This window comes from Megalopta genalis, chromosome 13 (assembly GCF_051020955.1).
Source record: "Megalopta genalis isolate 19385.01 chromosome 13, iyMegGena1_principal, whole genome shotgun sequence".
Classification (NCBI taxonomy): domain Eukaryota; kingdom Metazoa; phylum Arthropoda; class Insecta; order Hymenoptera; family Halictidae; genus Megalopta; species Megalopta genalis.
In genome coordinates this window covers 536,750-556,847 of record NC_135025.1, presented here as the reverse complement: position 1 = coordinate 556,847, position 20,098 = coordinate 536,750, and the positions used below count along the sequence as shown (strand labels likewise).

At 40.2% G+C, this 20,098-nt stretch overlaps 1 protein-coding gene across 9 annotated transcripts in view; it reads left to right on the top strand.

Moving 5' to 3' along the window:
• Positions 1-20,098, top strand: part of Nmdar2 (glutamate ionotropic receptor NMDA type subunit 2) — a 232,921-nt gene that overhangs the window by 163,029 nt on the left and 49,794 nt on the right. For 6 of the 9 annotated variants that reach the window (XM_033484377.2, XM_033484380.2, XM_033484376.2 and 3 more), the window contains exons 4-7: positions 12,859-13,037; positions 14,030-14,447; positions 16,555-16,741; positions 17,581-17,719. In XM_033484377.2, coding sequence (XP_033340268.2) covers positions 12,859-13,037; positions 14,030-14,447; positions 16,555-16,741; positions 17,581-17,719 — 923 coding nt within the window. Of the gene's footprint in view, positions 1-5,136; positions 6,171-12,858; positions 13,038-14,029; positions 14,448-16,554; positions 16,742-17,580; positions 17,720-20,098 lie in introns of all 9 variants that reach the window. The other 3 variants (XM_076525828.1, XM_033484382.2, XM_033484379.2) reach the window with 1 other exon arrangement.

The window sequence follows — 20,098 nt, the reverse complement described above, 5'->3', positions numbered from 1 at the left end:
AGTCGAATACATTATTTTCAACCTATTGTAATTATTTAAAAAGGAAAGACACGTTATGATTTAACTTGGTTTTCTCAGAATTAACGTAGACAATTTTTATCTTACATAAAGGTCCGGAGTCTAGTTAGAACTGTGTAGAAAAAATTACGAACATACGAACAAACAATAATGTTCCATTCGATGAACATTTTTTGGCGTAATCGTGTATGAATTACGACGAAGATTCCGCCAAATAATGTAATTAATATTTGGGAATCCATTATTACAGTTTGGGTCATTAACAATCCCTGTGTGAGCAGTGATGCGTTTCGATTATAATGGTAGATCGATCGGTGGTAATTAGCGTTTATTTTCCAAAATACATCCTGTCACGTCTGCAATAGCCATTCCTGATATTCGGTTATTCGAGATATGCTTGTTCCTGTTGCAAGCACAAATTAAAAACATTTCAACCGTTTTCGATTGAAAACCACGCTGTGTTAACGCGTCAATTGCACGCGACTGACCCAATTTTCGTATCAAACTTGAAAACGAATTGTTATTGCGATCTATTAAATCGGTCAATTGAGATAGAGTAACTCAGCCATACTCGGGCCATACTCAGTGTCGTTGTATCGTCGGAAGTTCCTCGCGGTGGAATCTTATCAAGCTACTTAAAAAACAAGTTTCCCGAGCAGGTACCGCCTTCCAAGGTTGCTCGCCGGCCAATGTCCTTCCGCTGATCCACGTTTTATCCGATAATCCAGATGGGAAACCGAAACGACGAGCAGCGTCGAGAATCGGCCGGGTATCAACGACACCGGGATATTTCCACGAATCGTGTTATCGTCACTTTGCCCAGACGCGGATAGATCCAATCTGATCTATCCTAGGGAAATTGCGTTCCGTGGGCTAACCTGGCCGAAGGGGAAGGGATTTTCATTTGAAAACGTGGGACGCGAGGCTGCCGCGTCCTCGCATGCACGACGGCACGTGAAAAATGAACGACAATCGCGATGTCCATTATTCCTTCCCGTCATTATTATAAGGTAATATAGTTCTTAAATATGCATAAAAAAAATCTTGTTATCCAATGTTGTAGAAGTACAGAGTCGTGCAAAGGTTTTCGCAATTTTCTTATCGTGTTAGACCAGAACATTGTCATAGGTTGCAGCGATATACGAGGGTTTCCGAAATTTATCCTATCGTGTTAGAGCGAAACCATGTTATCGAATGTGCCGTGTTGTATACTCGTAAAAAAAGCAGTTAACGGCTTAACAAAGGCACGGAGAGCATTTTCGCTAAGAAAAAAATGACTTCGAATCACCCGAGGAATTATCCCTTTGATACGATTCGAACATTTTCGGTATACCCTCTACATACGTGTATCTCCCCAAAAATATCCATGGTCCGTGGAACGTGGTACCGTTCGCGTAGATACTCGCGAAAGATACCGGAGCGAGGGGTTCGAACTTTCGGGCAGAATGTCCATACTTTCACGTACGAATTGCCTGTTGCCGACGTGAATCGATTTTCTTCCGATGAATTCCCGTCTAACGTGATTTATGACGTTCTGTGTTCGGCTCGGAATAATTTCCGGTGATCGATGCGCCGATTCAATTGATTCCGACGACCAGGAAGCTTCGTTATTTCAGGCGATACCAGTGAAATAATTTTAAGTATCTTGGGACCGGAAGTTGCTTCTTTGACGATGGACGGAATCGTTCGAACGATATTTGATTTTGAAAATACATTTCAAAAAGGAAAAGTAAGAATTTACTTTTACGATAGCATAGCGCTTAAAACGTTTGTCTATATTTACTCGCCCCATATTAATCAAGCCTTACGTGTTTCACAGAATCTAAATCTGTTGATGACATTCATGAATGAATTCCGTCCTCTCTTGTGGTCCGGTTTCAGCTGTTGTCCTATGTATGGAATCCTGAGTGATCTTGTTTTGTGCGAGGTCCCATGGTCCTGACACAAATGTCAATTCTGATTTTCACATGTACCAAGGGAAATTCCCGGTCTTCGCTATCCCAACAACGATTCGTACAAAAACTCATTCGACCCGTTTGACACCATGAACTTATTCGGTAAAGACTGTAGTGTACATCGTGACATAACGATAGTTCCAGTAAAATATTTATTTACTGAACGGAAAATACTTCTGAAATCAAAACACTGCCAAAATTCGTCAACTAAAGAATCACGGTTCTAATTATTACTATGTATTAAGTACGAAATAAGTATTAACAAAATTGTGTAAAATTTTACACGCTAAAATTGATTTCCCGAATAATGATAAAGAACATACGGAGAACCAACTGCTTGTCGATTAAATAACCAACGATAATGCATCTTTTAGGTTTCGCAAATCTTTAATGCCATAATTTCGAATGTTACAAATAGTTAACTGCGCGACAATATATATATATCTTTCTCGAAACAATTGGAATCTAATATTCCAATCTAATTCTATTTAAATAACCGTGATTCCGGTTCCAGCACAACTGACCTGAAAATTGGAACCTTGCAAAGCCATTGAACTACTTCGACATCTGTTGTGGAACAGATTCAGTTCCCAGCAGCTGCTGTCTAGAAACATCGGTTTTATCGCTAATGTAGTTTATCGTAACTAATTCCTACGTGCACGAAACAGAAACTAGACGTCGATGGTAATTCGCAAGTCCGCGTCGCTACTTCGTTCAAACGAGACTCGGTGAACCTATAATTCGCAGATGGACGGTATCCTGCAACTTAACCGCTGCTCCGGATTTCCTTCGCCTAGAATTTTCAGCTGTTTCACGAGCAATGCTGTTTACGTCTCGCATAAAAAGTTTCGTTCACAGTCGGTAAAAGAGACATTTTAACAGAAATTAACGAAAGAATTGATAACAACTTTGTTAATGTCTGTGACTTGATCCAATGCCACTTACAGGATGCTTTCTATTCGAAATTCTGATGCGCGCGATGCGATATTTTAAGTTTTTAAATTCCTTATTATATGGTTTCTTTGCAAATCTTTAAAAATATTTTGTAATATTGCGAAAAGTATTAATCTCCAAATATTCTCGATATACTCAAAATGTATGGAGAGATCCTATATCGATAGCTTTCCCTTGATAAAATCAAACAGGATGCCCGGTAATAAGACAGGAAACGCGACAGCATCGTCGTTTTAAAACAGCTTCCCCTAAGTCGCTTCAATTCGTTCGGCTTAACGTAAACAACCCCAGATAAAGCTAACACCCGCCTCTGGGAAACTGAAATCCATGGTTAATTCTACTGACCATATCGTACGCGCGTTTCTACGGCGACAGTGCACAGCAGAATCCCCAGCTTCTCAACGAACTCCGTGTCGCTATCTTTCCTGGGCCAACTACAGCCTCGTCTCTGTATTGGCAATTCCGCCCGTACGTATGAAGACAGGAAACTTGACTGAATCCTGAGCAAACAGACTCGGTTATATACTTGATACCGTGGCCCATCCTGTTAACGCTAGTTTCCTACTTGTAGACCAGGATCAGTCTTATACAGAGGGCGTTTCTTCGTATTACGAAATTTAAAAAAGTCTCCAAAGGAAGACCGCGGCGTAGGTAACAAATTTCTCGAGTAACGTAGAACGTGGAAATATAGGAGCTGCGGGATGAAGGTTGAAAGAGGGTACTTTCCAATCAAGGAAATAGTTACGAGTTTGATGATGTTCTACGATTGCAGAAAAGAAAAAGTTTCAATGCGTTTTCAAGACTATTAATATTTTGAATAAACATATTTGATAGAATTACGAAAGCAAAATAATACAACCAAGCCTGTGATTAAGAAATAATAACATTCGTGTAAATAGTCTTACAGTTTGAAAAATTGACCACCATGCGATTTGCGCATTATTCGTATTTATAAATACAGGAAAACACGTACAGTGGGCCACTTGAAATTGTCACTCGTACAATTTCAAAAGTAACGAATCAGAAAATCTTTTAATAGAATCTTCAATTTGGTGTTACGGGTTTTAGCCGAACGTAATAAATATTGTTTAGCAATCTTAAAAATTCTATAATTTACAGCTAGGAATTTGCTTAAAGATTTTCAACCTAGCTCTTTTTGCTGAGAATGCTCTTAACAGGCCCCTGGCAAGCAAAGCGTCGAAGATAGGCACTAACATTTCACGATGTTCATAAATACAGGACACCCGATAGAAAGTCGATGTATTTCAAGTAGACAAGCAACCGCAAAGTGATAACGGCGACGAGCGAAAACGGGGCTTTTAAGGGAGCAAGAAAAAAAAAAGGCAAGGAACGGGAACAGCTGTCTAAAGTGGCGCCCGCCTGATAGGTTTCCGTAATTACCAATTAATGTGGAATTACACGGGACGGCGAGTCCTGTCAACTAACCTGACGAAAATCTCAATAATTAGCTTCGTTGTGATTCTGACGCTCCAGATCCTCGCACGAAATTATCGGGCGTCGGCTTAATTGAGGGCCCCGTAATTACTTCCAGCCAATCTTATCGGCGCGTTCCGCGAGGGCTATGGTCGATTGTACCAACGAAACTTTCGAGCGACCGTTCATAATGACTTTCCCACGATTTGAAATCGAATTTTCTGTTGTTACTGGGCAACGCGAGCAACCCAGTCTCCTTAATTATTCTAGACGGAAACGTTTTAGAGTACCGATTATTATTTCTGTCAATTTGTGGTAGCGACAATTTTCAACTTCGCTCAGAATCAATTCGAATTTTCCTTATGCGAATCACTAACGACAGATTCGCGGTTTAATACTCGAACAGCGAGGCGTGAGCCTGTTTTGACTCACAGCATAAAAATCGTTATTTAAATATCTAGTAATTGACTGTTTCATGTGTCCAAAGGAAGTCTAAAGAAAAACTAAAATATTTAAAAGAAATACCTCGAAAGCTATGTTAAAAGAAATTGCTAGATAAAACTGTAAACGACGCTGAACATACTCGGCTACGTTGTTGCGTTAAAAATGTCCGTCGTCCAAGTGTTAAGGGAGCCATCTTAATTCCGAACAACTTCGTTCCACAGATACAAGTTTTGTACTTGAAACGAATCGTTTTGTATCCGAGGCTTCACCAACGACACCGAATAAGCTCGATAATTCTATCTGGATGTGAACAATGAAATTCTTTTTGCAGTGTCTTCCGAATCGTTAACCGCTTCGTGTGATCAAGCGCAGCAACCAGAACACGACGCTTTCCATCGGACGTTGAAAACAAACGCCACGTAACTGAGAAATCAAATGTTGTCTTCCTCCAATGAAACATAGAAAGTAGCTGTTTAAAACTAGTTACCTGAATTAGTTCGTTCGCACGTAAATCCAACAAATATCTCTAGCAGCTGTCTCAACGAAATCAAGCCGAGTTGAGAAGACAGCGCGTAGAGAATTTCAATTGAATCCATCAGTTTCGGGGATCGCGATTGCAATAGAATTTCGAGAATGAAAATCCTCGGTGGATGGAATACGCGACGATCGACCGAACAGTTCTACCCAGAAGTCTACATCGACATCCAAAATGTCTAAGACGTTGGAAGCATCAGCGAACTCCCAGGACGGCGAAAACTATGCTGCCACTGTTGTCGATCGTTTTAATTAAAAGTTCGTTTCATCGATGCGAAACGAAGAGCCTGGGAGAACTTTTCGACTTATCTACCAAGATTCTTTCGCCGATGGAAGGAACTAACTCGTCGAGAATGCTTCTCAGGATGTCCGACAGCGCCTGGTTACCTTTCAAGCCCGGGAGCACACTGTGGAAACGATCTTTTTATCTTCTCGCGAGAATGAACCGAGGTTGTCGCGGTTGAGAGCAATGTTACGAAACTGAGGGACGTCGAAGAGGAGGAAAGATGCGAGTCGAGCTGTTTTTGGTGGTTGGCACGCTCGTGGTCTCCACCAGTTGCGAGCGGCGGTCGGCGATCGGCGATGCTGCGGCTCATGAACCGTCCCGAAGTCACGGCATCCCCAATCAAACTATAAACATCGGGCTCGTAGTACCGCACTCGAATTTCGTCGTGCGGGAATACAAGAAAAAGCTGAAGGATGTGATCAGCAACTTGAACAAGGGCCGCACCAAGGGAAAAGAATACACAAAATTCACCTTTCTGGACAAATACATTTTCACGTCGGATCAAGTCAGACTGACCATGCTGAAGCTTACGCCGAGCCCAACAGGTACTTACCACCACCCAAACACAGGTGTACACAAGTAAATTCTCTCCAATTATCTCTCTCAACGTGTAAACAGAAATGGACAATTTGGGTAGAGGAGGCATGATTATTCGAGCCTCGCGGCCCGTTTTTATAGTCGCTGATTTTCAACAACTACAAAAACGAGCTAAACTTTTTACAAGCTAAAGAACAATCGGAGAGAATTTACTGTTTTTCTTAAATCTGTATATCAATATATATATATTATGAATATATGTATATTCTTATAAAATTAGGTAAAAACAGAGATAGTCAACAATTACTCGCATTATCGTTCCAATAATAATTTCTTATTAATAAAGAATTATTCGAATAAATAAATAAGTCATGAATAATGAATAATCATTATGCGATTAAAATATTCTACTAAAAAGAATTCATTCGCATAATTATCCTAGACGAACATTTATTCGAAATAATTCGAATAATGCCCAACACTGGCTGTTCTACGATATTTCAAGGAAATATCAGCTGTGATAATTGTTCGACGAAAGTCGAAGCAGCTGGAAGCGAAAATCGTAAATTGTTCGCGTGTCGACGTGAAACCGTGCAAAATTGCACCAGATCCGGCCAGTCATCCGAAAACAAAAGAATATTGTCACGTTTGCTCCGCGCCCGGGATCAACTACGCACGCTCCTCCGACCAGTTCCAAGAAGGATACATTGTCTCCTTTCCCAGGGGCGTTGAAATTAACGTCCTGAGGGCACGTTCCACCAAAAGTGTCATGGCGGGTCAATATGTGCGGCTTAGAGTTCGCTGGCAAGAGAAGAGACGGCGATGACCTTGCTAGATATCTCTCTACGCGTCGGCTTAGGATGGGCAAAGGTAACTTTGAAACAGGAGCCGTAACGGGTGACGAATATTCTCCTTCAATTTCTGTTTACCCTGCGAGTTCGCTTTATTTTCGTCCTGGACCATCGGTTTCCTCGTTTCGGAACGCTGCGCCGGAAATGATCATCGCCAGTTATTTTCAATGGAAACGACTTGTTTACAATGACCGCGTGCATTCCGTTGGCATCCTTTGCATTTGATTTCCGATTGGTGAGTTCGGTTGGGTAGTCCGCCGCGCCAATTTTGGCTAACCGCCGTCGAATATTCCATAAATGCTAAGATCGCACATTACCTATGCGGCACGGATCGGTTTTAACTCGCGAGAATATTTGATACTCCTTCGCATCAGCCGATGTCTACGTTGAATGGCTGAAAACAACCTTTGAACTTAAGTTTGACGATTCTGATTTAGTGATATCTATTATTCAGCACGGACGAGAAGTTTGAAATTCAACCTCCGCATTTTTCATATTATAATATGATATATTATAAAAGTGCTTTGAAGAGACATTTGCATATGTTAAGTCCATTGAAAGTCAAAACGGCAACTATTACTTACACCGTATGTCATCTACATCGTATTTCACGTCTCGATACTTGCTACTACTAGAAATTTCGTTAGGCGACTGCAGCCAACCTAACGTTCCAGAACATCGGAATTTTCGATATCGGTTCTTGTGACATAAGAGAGTCACCTATGTACGCGTCTATGGTCTCTGGATCGTTACCGCAGCTTTCGCAAGTGCATACTCCGCATGCCAAAAATTTCACACCTAGCTTCAAAACATATTTTTGAAGATACCTCTTATAAACCTAGTTTATCCGTCGTTCCTAGCGCAACAGCAATTTAATTGCTGAAAAATAAATAATTATTTAACGATTTAAATACTCCGAATTAAAATGACCCGGTAAGCGCAGTCCGGCGGTTAAACATTCCCATTTGAATTAACTACATCGTATATAACATTTGGCAACCCGTTAAATAACGAGTCATTTTACACGACGTTTCCTAATAGACTCATCCCGTATATGTACATAAAATAAATAGATAAATACCCAAAATCCTTCGATTACAAACGTAATTTTAAGCTAACGTGCTGAGAAGTGGAGCAATGCACGAGTAAACGTAGTTATGGAATTTATGCTCCAATGACCTTGAACCGATAACTAACTTGCCACCATGATTAATTATCTGCATATAATCCAGATTATGCATAGGCCACCAAATATCTAATGCAGTCCTTATCACTGGACCAATTTCGGCAGTCGATTATTCTAATCAGTTGCCAATAAATCAAAACGATAAAGGAAATTGTTCTATACATATATCGAATCGTAGCGATAGTAATAAACAAAATAATTTAAACGAGCTTTATAAAAATATGTCTGCTTATAATATGAGTGCAAATTATTCTACACATTGAACCATTGTGTTCTGAACGAGTTTATAAAGTAACTAGAAACGATGTCTTGTATTAATTACTTTTGAAAGCAATTTTTTAGCCATTACCTAATAGACGAGTACAGCCAATCCACAGCTAAAAGTACAACTAATTTCGATCGCTTGGCCCAAATATAAAAATGTTATTTCGTTTCGAAAGATGTACGATTACTTTGTACACCGACTATACACTTAATCATGCATATTGTAAACCAATATTTGACGTTCTGCACAACGATGCAGTTGTTTATTCGCCAAGTGACTGAGTTTCACAAGTCAATAGTAAACAATCTAATTATTACTGCAGAATTGCGTCGAACTAACACGAATAACAAGATGAAGCGCACGGATCATAATTGATAATTCAATATTGTACCCAAATCGACGAAAATAAACGTACTATGCTCAAATTGCTAGCTTCGCCAAAAATATCAAGCTGGCCTTAATCTGTCATGTCATCCATCATGACATTAAACACTTTATCCAGTTTAGATATAAAGTTCTATAAATTGCCATCCTAAACGTCACCCCAACCATGCTATTCTTACGTTTATATTCGTAAATTTTTTAGCCCAGATCTTCGGAATATTATGGCTCCGTTAGGAATAATAAATTCAGAAAATTTCAAAACGGAATAATAAATAATATATTCTTAGAGATCCGCTGTATACTGTCTGGAATGACGTAAATTTGTTTAACGCGACCTGACGAAACATGCGTACGAAATATTGAACAGAAATATACAAAATTATTGTATTCTTCAGAAAATATTTGCTGTTCAATGTTGCATTTTCACAAACAATGGTATCCATTTTTAATTCCGTGGTAAAGGTCAAAATTCGTAATGTCAACTTTTTTTAATATATTTAATCCGTTAAAAGTGTCCTTTGGAACATTATTGCTTGATCCTCTTTTCTACATGAATTCAGCAATCGAAGAATTTCAACAACGATACGGTGGCAATGATAGCTAGTCCTTCAAACGAACCTTGGAAACGTCCGTTGCACTTTCAAGTTATAATTGACTACCTGCCAGTTAGGTGTGTCCACTTCGCCCCTGTTAATTGCTCGAGAGTTTAATATCCGTTTCAGTTACGTTTTGTGACCAAGCTACCCCTCTGCTATTTACTCGAGGCTCATATATTCTCCACGCAGACAGTTCGTGATAGTCCGGCGACGAGACTGAAATGAATTCTAGTGTCCATCTGGCTGAAACGATAACTGCGCCCGTTTTCGCTTACTCGCTTACTTTAGTAGTTATCGATTATTCCTTCAATCTTTATTCCATAGTTTAATACGGAAGAAGACTTAATACAAAATTATTATTGACTATCGTACGCTTCTCTTCACATATGTATAATTATAGTAAATAAATGACCCTGAATACAGTCTCGCAATCCGAAAGTGGCGGATTCCTCGGGTGATTTGAAGCAACTTTTTCCTTTACAAAAATATTCTCCGAGGCATCGTTAACGAGTTATTAACGAAAAACAGTGACCAATGAGCGGAACCGGGCTTCGCGCGTTGGTTGGCTGGGCCGCCTTGCGTCAGTCGTACTCGATTCTTATTGGTCACTGTTTTTCGTTGATAACTCGTTAACGTTAGAAGTTGCTTCAAATGATCCGAGGAACCCACCATTTCCGGATTGCGAGACTGTATTCAGGGTCATTTATTTAATCTTCCAAATAATAAATAATCTGTTATTTAAATAATCATTTATATGAACGCTTACTTAAACGATGCTTGGTTTTAATCGTTTTCTGGCCAACGGAGACCACGAGAAACAATCGATCCAACGATGGACGCGCGCTTCTTCCGTGATCCGTAACTTCTCATTACCATTACAATGACAACGGTGTTATCCTATCAGCGAACGTAATTTCACAAGCCGCGAACACCGAATTACGCGTGGATTTAATCGACATTACGTTAAACTCGTAACCGGGCAAATGATTTGCGTAACATTTTATGAAACGCTTTTCTGCTGGTTTTGGTAATCGAATTATAAGCCCTTTGCCAGCGTTGGTGACGACGGACGCGAGATTTATACGTGCTGGATTATATCGGATCAACGAGGCAGTCTATCCACACATTCGATATCATTGCGTAATTAATACGGGTCCTCGGCAGCTGCTGAATGAAACACCGACCTCGCACAAAAACCAGTTATTAAAACGTCGCTATTCACACTCGGTGAATACAAATCGGCAACGATGAGTAATCCGACGGTCTGCGTTTAGCCATTCGTCGAGCTTCTCGCATTGTATATGCCAAGGCGGTGACGTCGGACGACTTGAAAATTCTATCGAATGCAACACATTTTCTTAAAAGACATGACAAATATTTCTGTACAGAAATTTTGAATTTCTATCGCTACTAAGTTTAAATTTAACATTTTCATAATTTAGACTAAAGTCTGTTCTTTAAAAATCTTTTTCATATTTTCTTGTCTCGATTAAGAGACGCGAAATGCAAGGTCCAAGCTATAGCACAGCGAAGGGAATTTCTTGACCATAAACGCGCCGCAGGAATGTAGTACGCGGACGGTCAGAAATACCAGCATGCGATCAATTTCTGTCACAAAGTAACAACTACTCTGACAAATTAAATTATATCGAATTATCAGACTCAAATATGTACAGCGGCGAGACCAATGCAATCTATTAGGATAAAGTGACTAGAATTAGTTACTAAAATGGTTACCATGTATATACCTTGTAAACATATTCAGAGGCGCGATAACTACATATTTCTAATCATTCGATGAAGTAACCTTGCTTTATATAATATGGAACATTCACCGAATTGCGAATGCTATGCATGGGTTTTTCTATCTTTAACGATTTCAATAAATTCAAATTAATTTAACAAAATATTTAGTACCTTTTCATTTTCGCGCAGTTTGAAATCGTATCTGCTCATTTCTGCCATAAATGCATAATATCCGCAGTCTACCAATTACAATAATTAACATACTTTTCAAAAAGATTGCAACAGCTAGCTGGTTAATAAAATTCGCATGTAGCAGTAAACAAAAATACTACAACGGTAACGAGAAATTTATGAAAGAATTTCTAACTTAGCTTTGTGTAAAATAACGCATTATTTAATGAGATTTTATACGACCCCAACATGCAAGTGAATGAAGATACCAAAAAATAGGAGGGGGATGAAGTCAACCAGAGTGATTAATGCATTGGAGATAGCGAGGAAGGGAACAAGGACATGGTAAAATGGGGTCAGCCGGGCATTGGCAGCTAAGAATCGCGTTGTGGAACAGGCCAAAACGCGGTCGCGCTTGGAACAACAATCGTGACTCGCGACTTAATGTTTTCACATCCGCTTCATTATTCTGAGATTGATCATTTTTGAATAAGAAATAGGTTCAATTGTCACGAGGTGTTGGAGCTGTTGTTACAAATTGTAACAATTAAATATAGCGCCTCTACCGAGAAACCCTTTGTAACCTTAAACTTGGAAACAGAGCGCTAAAATAATTTTGCTCACAAAAAACGGATTCCTAGACGACTATGGAGCACGAGGAAAGAGATAAAATGATTACAAGTGTAAGATTACCGTTAGGAAACCGTCTAATGTTACAGAGACAAATGAGAGCGAAGGATATTAACTTACAGCATGAGTCTGCGGACCGTAGCCGCGGGCAAGATTTCTAGGGAGAGTTGCACTCGCAGTTTCTATTATTTGCGAGTTAGAGTATTTCTGGAATCGCGAAGAATTTCTCAGCGTCACGTACCGCGCGAAATTGCAGCTTCGACGCGTAACGAATAAGCCGGCTTCCACTTGTTCTTCCATCTTCATTTTTCTTGGTTGATTGCTTTGCGTCGGGAGGGTGTCAAATCTGTCGAGTCACGGTTTCATTTTCCTGTAAAATTGATTGCCGCTGATCAACCGAGACAGCGTGGCCTGCCAGGCCCGGCTTGCCTCCCATACGAGCTCGTTTACTCCTTTTTCGACCGTAATGTTTATTGTAGCCACCGGTAAAAGCCGGCCAGCCGTTAAACGCCTGATAGAAACCATTTGGTGTTGCTATCTGCCGAGAACCGCAATATATTGCGCTAATAGATAACACCGTACACACACGACGATACGGACAATTAACGCGAATTCGTTTACCAAAATTGCTCGACCCTACTTAATTCCTCCCCATTAGCTCGCAACTGACGAGAAATGATACGTACATTCCGCGTTTGCTAGTAACGTTTTGCTCGCCGCGTTTATTTCAATCCAATACATCGCGTTATCCGAGGATCCTCTGCACTGAAAATAGCTTCGAAAAAACTTATTGGAATTTTGTCATCGAATAGCGAGGAATCGTGAAAAGGCTAGCAATAATAATGGACCCACATTTTTGTGTTGCAGCGATTCTCCACTCGCTATGCACGCAATTCCTGCCGATGAATGTGTCGACTATCTTGTACATGGTGAACTACGAACAATATGGCCGGAGTACAGCTAGTGCTCAATACTTTCTACAGCTGGCTGGCTATCTTGGAATTCCGGTGATTGCCTGGAATGCCGATAACTCGGGATTAGAACGGGTAAGTCTTTTCTTCGGTTCTTTTTGCCGCAAGCACTTGTTTTAATGCGCGACGCGATACGAATGCATATATTTATGCAAAGGAAGATATATTTATTTATTATGCTAAAGTTTTCCAATGAACAGCCTGTATAATATATTTAACATGCTTTCTTGTACAATTTTGCACATATCCGGGAAGAGCTTCATTTTTAGTTTCTTATTCGCTTCACAAAAGCAATCGATTCCGTATTATCAACAAAATCCACGAAGAGTGCTCATCTAATCCTCCGCGATGTTCCTACTTATCTGAAACAGACTATTCCCAGTTCCACAGAATTTCAATTTAAATTTGTGAGTTGAATGCCTCTGGCTGCTCCCAACCTTTCCGTTTCACTCGTTTTTTAGAGAGCCATAGGAGATCGTAAATCGCACCGTGCAATCGTAAATCCTCGGTCGTATTTTTTTGTTCTTACTATTCGACGAGCCTGAAATGGTGAACTCCGATACGTTCGTCGATAAAGTTATTACAGTGGAGCCTCGATTATCGGACCCTCTGTTTAATCGAACGATCGATTATCGGAATGTCCGTTAATCGAAAATTCCATTAACAAAACTTCGTTTTTTGTTGAGTCGGTTATCGTGGAATGGTCAATTGCTGGGACTTTGCTTCGTTTTCGGTCATAATTAACATTATATTCATCGAATCGGACATATTCAATTTTTTAATTAAAATGTAAACAAAATAATGGAGTGAAAAATGTAATGTTTTATTCGATAAATATAAAATTAATTGTGATCGAAAACAAGCCAAAGACACAGCAATTGGTCACCTCGCGATTACCGACACCACCACCGTATCACTCTATTCAGCTTTTCAATAGTCGACACTCGTTTATCAAATGAAAACACCATTTCGAATACCGATTCCCAATCGACGATCCTATATAGAAACACCTCGAACCCAGCGCACAGAGAAAATAACAAAAGCGATCATATTATGGATCATTTCAGAAAGCATCGCAGAGCAACCTGCAACTACAGTTGGCGCCGTCGTTGGAGCACCAGACGGCCGCGATGCTAAGTATCCTCGAGAGATACAAATGGCACCAGTTCAGCTTAGTGACTTCGCAGATAGCAGGCCACGACGATTTCGTGCAGGCGATCCGCGAGAGAATCTCGGACATGCAGGATACTTTCAAGTTCACTATACTCAGCTCGACTCTGGTCACAGACGAGGCTGACCTTGCCGAGCTGTCCAAAAGCGAGTCCAGGGTGATGCTTCTCTATTCGACCAGAGAAGAGGCGAACCGCATTTTGAAGGCCGCTAAGGACTACAAGATGACTGGCGAGAATTACGTGTGGGTGGTCACGCAAAGCGTCATCGAGAACCCGCAGACGCCGCCCAGCCAGTTTCCAGTCGGGATGCTCGGTGAGCGACGCTGCTCGTTTTCATTTCTGCAGGATTACGTGCTCGAAACCTGTTCCACCGTGACGGCGGAACTTGTTCTGCAAGGTCGCCGTAGAAAGCTTGACCGTGTCATTTTATTAAGCGAATTCGTAAGGGTGGTTTTCCGCGCGAACAATCCTAAAGACGAGCGTTACCAAATTCTCGAGCAAGCAGAACGATCAAAGGTCTCGCAATTTGTCGAAACATGACATTTTCAAATACGTATCGTGTATGGCTACCAAGATATACCGAGTCTCTCAAAGTCAGCGGGAGTAAAAGAATCAACCTCTGCGTAGAGATTATGAAAAATTTTCGACAAACGATAAATGAATCCTGAAGGATTTTCATAGGGCATTCGTAGCCGCCAGGAAATCACTCGAGCAATTTTTCAGCGGCGATACGCTTATACGATCCGCGTTCCAGAATGGAGTAGATTCGGCAGGGCACGCAATATTCGACGTATTCCGGTCCGACAGAATTCGATAAATTTATTCGTTCTTGGGGGGCAGTCGCGGCAGAATCTCGAGGAAGACATCAATTTCCGATTTCCGTGATTCTCTCCAAGCTTCTGAATATCCTTTTCAACGGCTAGACAGCCGAGGCAGTCGATCGTTCGTTTGAGAAACACCAATTGCAGAAAAATTCTCTTCTTCTTCCACCCTATCTTTGAAATGAAATAATCAAAATACGTCGTTGAATTAATTGATACCGCGAACGTTATTTTACATTGTCACTGGTCGAAGTTAATGCAATCGATATTCCGAATTTGTTCGCAGTAAATTTAAATATGATATAAGTCTTGCACTCCAAATTCACCCTTCGGCATATGAAATCCACCTTTTTGCAAATCAAATTCACCTTTTTGCAAATCAAATTCACCTTCTTGCAAATCAAATTCGCATTCTTCCAAATCAAATTCACCTTCTTCCAAATCAAATTCATCCTCTTGCGAGTCAAGTTCTTCCATTTTGTTTTCTGAAACTTTTCTAATAAAAATCATATCCAATGTAAAGTTGTTCAGAAATTTTAATATTTATTGTATGCATATAACAACGATCTTAAAGATCCTTTCGCAAGAATCATCAACGAATGTCTGAACAATTTTAGACAACAAATTCGCAGTTTAAAGAAACATTCGATGACGTATAAACACAGAAAACAAGTCAGTTTTCACGCAGAGAAAATATTATCGAATAACAAACCCTCTCCGAAATCCAGTATCATTTATAAAATAAATAACATCGAACAATGTAAACCGTCTATCGCAAACATTCCAATTTCTGTTTACTTTAAAAATATCGAGTAACATAGTAAACAGTGCACGTACAACAGAACGTAAGAAGATTACCTGAGTTTTTTTCGTCGAAGTACATATCAAGAAAGGTTTCCCTTCTCCCTTGTATCGATGAAACGTTTCACAGTTCAACAAAAAAGAAATATGTATTCTGCAGCAATCTGGATCGTGTGGAAACGGGACGAGAAATCGTGGGAAAAAAACATTCGAATCCCAAGAGATCGCGCGGTGGTATTGAAAAAAAAACTTTCCCTTTTTTCTGCTATTTGAAGCCGGAACAGCAGTATCCAAAAGCCAGTTACGTTTGCGTACAGGCTTCCATCGATTTTCGCAACTGTTTCTGTGAACTTGTCATTGTGAGATCATGTTTCAGCCGCGCTCGATCGCCGAATGATAAATAATCTATTTCAGTTAACAACAATTACACCGAGACTATTCTATCTTATTAATTCTGCATGTATTTATATGAAATCAACGTCTGTATTTACGCATTATACAATGTTTACGTCAATTTTTATTTTAAAGGGAATTTTGGAAAACAATGTATATCGTTTCGTCGCATTTCTGCACTTTATGTTTTATGGAGTTAACCGATTTGGCAAGTGAGCGGTTCGTTTCTTAGTTGAAAAAACCTCGGACAAATATCCCAGTTCGTTGGACACCGTCTGCGCATTTCTGTCATAAAGAAAAAGCTATTTTAAACATTTACGATTTTCTCGAAAACGGCATCGCGCGGCACGCCGATTACGACGCGGACCAAAACAACTGTTTCGGATGCGTCAATTCTGATTCCAGGTGTACATTTCGACACGAGCACGGAAAGGCTGGTCAGCGAGATAACAACCGCAGTTAAGGTTTACGCGTACGGAGTGGAGGATTTCCTGAACGACGACAACAACAGGAATCTAAGTCTAAACACGCAGATTGCATGCGAGGGGAGTTACGGAGAGTCTCGATGGAATACCGGAGACCTGTTTTTCAAGTAATTACTTTATACAGACCCGTTGAATTGCCTATAACTTCGTACGTGTTCGTTTAATAATTGCTTTTCTTTGTGAAAATAGATAACCTTTAAACAATTTAAATATTGCATTAATCTAAATAATATAAATTGTACGATCGAATCGTGTTCAACGGCGTAACGTAGAAATTTGACTACCCAAATATCTGTTGCCTGAACTGTCTGTTATCAGAATACGTTTCACATGCAAATATTAGGTTGCTCGGAGGGAAAACGGAAAAACGATGACGATATTTTAATATCGTTCCATGAATGCTTGTTTTATAACCTTTTGCTATCTTTTTGGTAATTTTGAAATCCAGTGTTTTAAAAAAATCGTGTTCTTTATTGGAAAAAGTATTTAATCGTTTGCATTCGAAGTTATCTTATACGATTCGGTGCATTTTATGCATACGAAATATTTTTGCTTTTATAATTTCGAAACGTGAACTTTGGTACAACAATTTTTAATGTCCCGAGAGAGTCAACACTCGAGTGCGAAGGGTTGATCAATTTTACGCGAAGAACAAAATTACTTTTCGAATAATCTATAATAGTTTGATCAAAGGTGATCTATAATTGAACGATCATTAGTGGATTTATAATTGCGTTCTTAGAACAGAAAAGTCACAAGTAATTGTTTTGCAACAGAACCAATTAAAAATGTTAACAGTTTCATTCGAGCCCTGTCCTAAACCTTTCTATCGAAGTACTTTTGAAAATAAATCTGTCTCAATGAACGACTTTTGAATCGAATTTGGCACGAGCCTGGGCGAGGAACGCAGTTTGTATACGGCAATCAAGAGTGTCTTCTTCTTCAGGTACTTGAAGAACGTGTCGGTGGAGCATGATCCAGCAAAGCCTAACGTGGAGTTCACTCAGGACGGAGTTTTGAAAGCGGCTGAACTGAAAATTATGAATCTACGTCCGGGTGTGAGCAAACAACTCGTTTGGGAAGAGGTGAGTGACGTAGATGTGTGCACCCGTTTTTAACATTTCACCACTGCGCAGCTTCTTGGCATTCGCAGATCCGAAAGGAGCGCGATTTGCATAAAGTAATCTACGATGTCAACGTCAAAACATCTCGAAAATATACTGCGAGTTCGTTAACTCCGGAGTGATCTAGAAATTAAGCATTCAAATTGGATAATACGGCGCAGCGCGGAGAACGCAACCTTCTTTTTTATTTATTTTATTATCGAAAGCTGTGCGCAGAATCGGAAAATGGAAATGATCTAATTATCTTTCGCATAGCGTTGAAATTGTTAAGGAACTCTTAACAAGTTGTAGCCCGTCGCGTCGCGCCGACAGAATGATGCCGCAGCGATGTCACCAGAATAACGTCATAGGGGAAAGTTGTCGATAATGCTTAAGAAACTTAAGAATATAACCTTCTTAGAAAATAAACTGCTCACTTATTTACATATTATCCGAGATGTTTCGAATAGGTTGAGTAAACTATCAACATTTCAACTGAATAATTCTAAATTATTTTCTTTTTATCATATGCAGGCTTTTGCTCGTATCTGACCCGTTTATGTCGAGTACGAGGAAAAGAACGGTCAAGAGAGGATGTTCAATCGAATTGAATTGAAAACAGAAATTATATTTTTTTTAAATCTGTTTATAAACAATTAAAATACTGCATTTTGTTCTCATTATTCTAACCCAACGAAAAACTAGTAATATAAAATGAGAAAGCAAGGCTTAAATATCTAATTTTAGTTGTGTATTTTTTTTCCGCTTTTTGTATGGGAACCAACCACTGTGCGTCGCGCAATAGTTTCGTCGGTTTAGTGCATTCTTCGTGGACTTCCAAGTGAACGGTACCCGTTAGGTCGACACGACAGGTGTCACGGATCGGTGATTAATCACAAAAGAATGGCGGACTTTATCCGGCGTGGGAAAAAGTGTGCAAAAAAAGGAAGAAAATGGAGCCGAAAGTTAGCTGTGTTGTCGCCACGGAAAACAGAATCGGTGACGAAGAAAAGCGGCCTGGGCGATGAAAGGGGAAACGAAAAGCGCAGTGCTATCGAAGCTCACGGGATGAAGGAACAATGGTGAGCCGGCAGAGGGTGCGAGGGAAGATCTGTGCGATGGACGGGCTGCGTTTGCACCGGGCGGAGCCGTGTCTGTCGTAATAAAACGGACATCTTTAATCTAGACTGACCCAATTCCTCGTCGTCGATACCGCATAAAAAAAAGGAAGGAACTAGAGGAAGAGGGGAAGAGAGAACGCTCTCGTGCGCGCACACACTGTTCCTGGAAGTCGCGGCCAAAGTCATTACGAAAATGTTACGGTGCTCGGAGAAAAAAATACAGTAATGCTCGCTTAACGGACAAATCTAATTTAGGACGTTCTTCTCGACGATTATGAATTGATTTTTGTCAAAACTTTTTTCGGGCTTTTATTCTTTTCTCTCCTCTACCTAAACTCGACATGGTAAGTGGTGACAACAGAGGTGGAACGTGTCGTTCTAATTGATGCGTAACAGATTTTGAAAATTTCAGCGAGCACTGCCGTATTACCTTACCGATGCCTGCAAGTTATATTCGGTTAATAGAGAGAAACACGACCTCGTTAAAGTCGGTATCAGGGGCTCGGTCGCGACCTACTCGCTTTCGCGGATTAAATGCGGGCTACCTTTGACCTGGCAATTCGCAGGAAATTAAAATCTTTGGCCGCGGGTAGACGACCATTCAGCGACCAGCGTCGGACACACATCGTTTCTAGTCGTACGATGCAATTTGCGACTTCGCGCGATGATTTTTACTGGAGCGAACCAGCGACCCTGATACGCGTTCCAGGTCAAAGTAAATTGGAAACGAATACACGCAAGCTTGAATAATGTTTCGAAACGTCTCCTCGAGGACCCCTCATTCAGGATTATTTCACGCCGACTCTGATCTTCTCCTGGCGATATACAGTGACAAAACTGAGTCAACACCTTTTCAAACGGTATTAAAACCGGATTTCTTAAAACCGGACTAAACGCCTTGACCTTTTTTAGACGATAGAAGAGAACTTGTCTACCGAACAATGATTAAAATATTTTTTCTGATTTTGCTATTACTGGGAATATATAACAGATTTGAAATCTGATTTAATCTCACGTCTTTCATAGTCTGAACAAATGTTTACAACGATGATCGTGCTGTCAACAATTTGTGTTCTACTGAAAATGGTCGGAAATCTTTTATTCGAAAAGAGATCATTGTTTGATCATCCTGACGAATGATTTGTTAAATTGTAACTGTGGTTAGAGTCAAGAATTTTGTACTTTTGCTTTCTTTGTCACATTTAGAACCGTGAATGTACGCTGACCACAAGCATCCGAC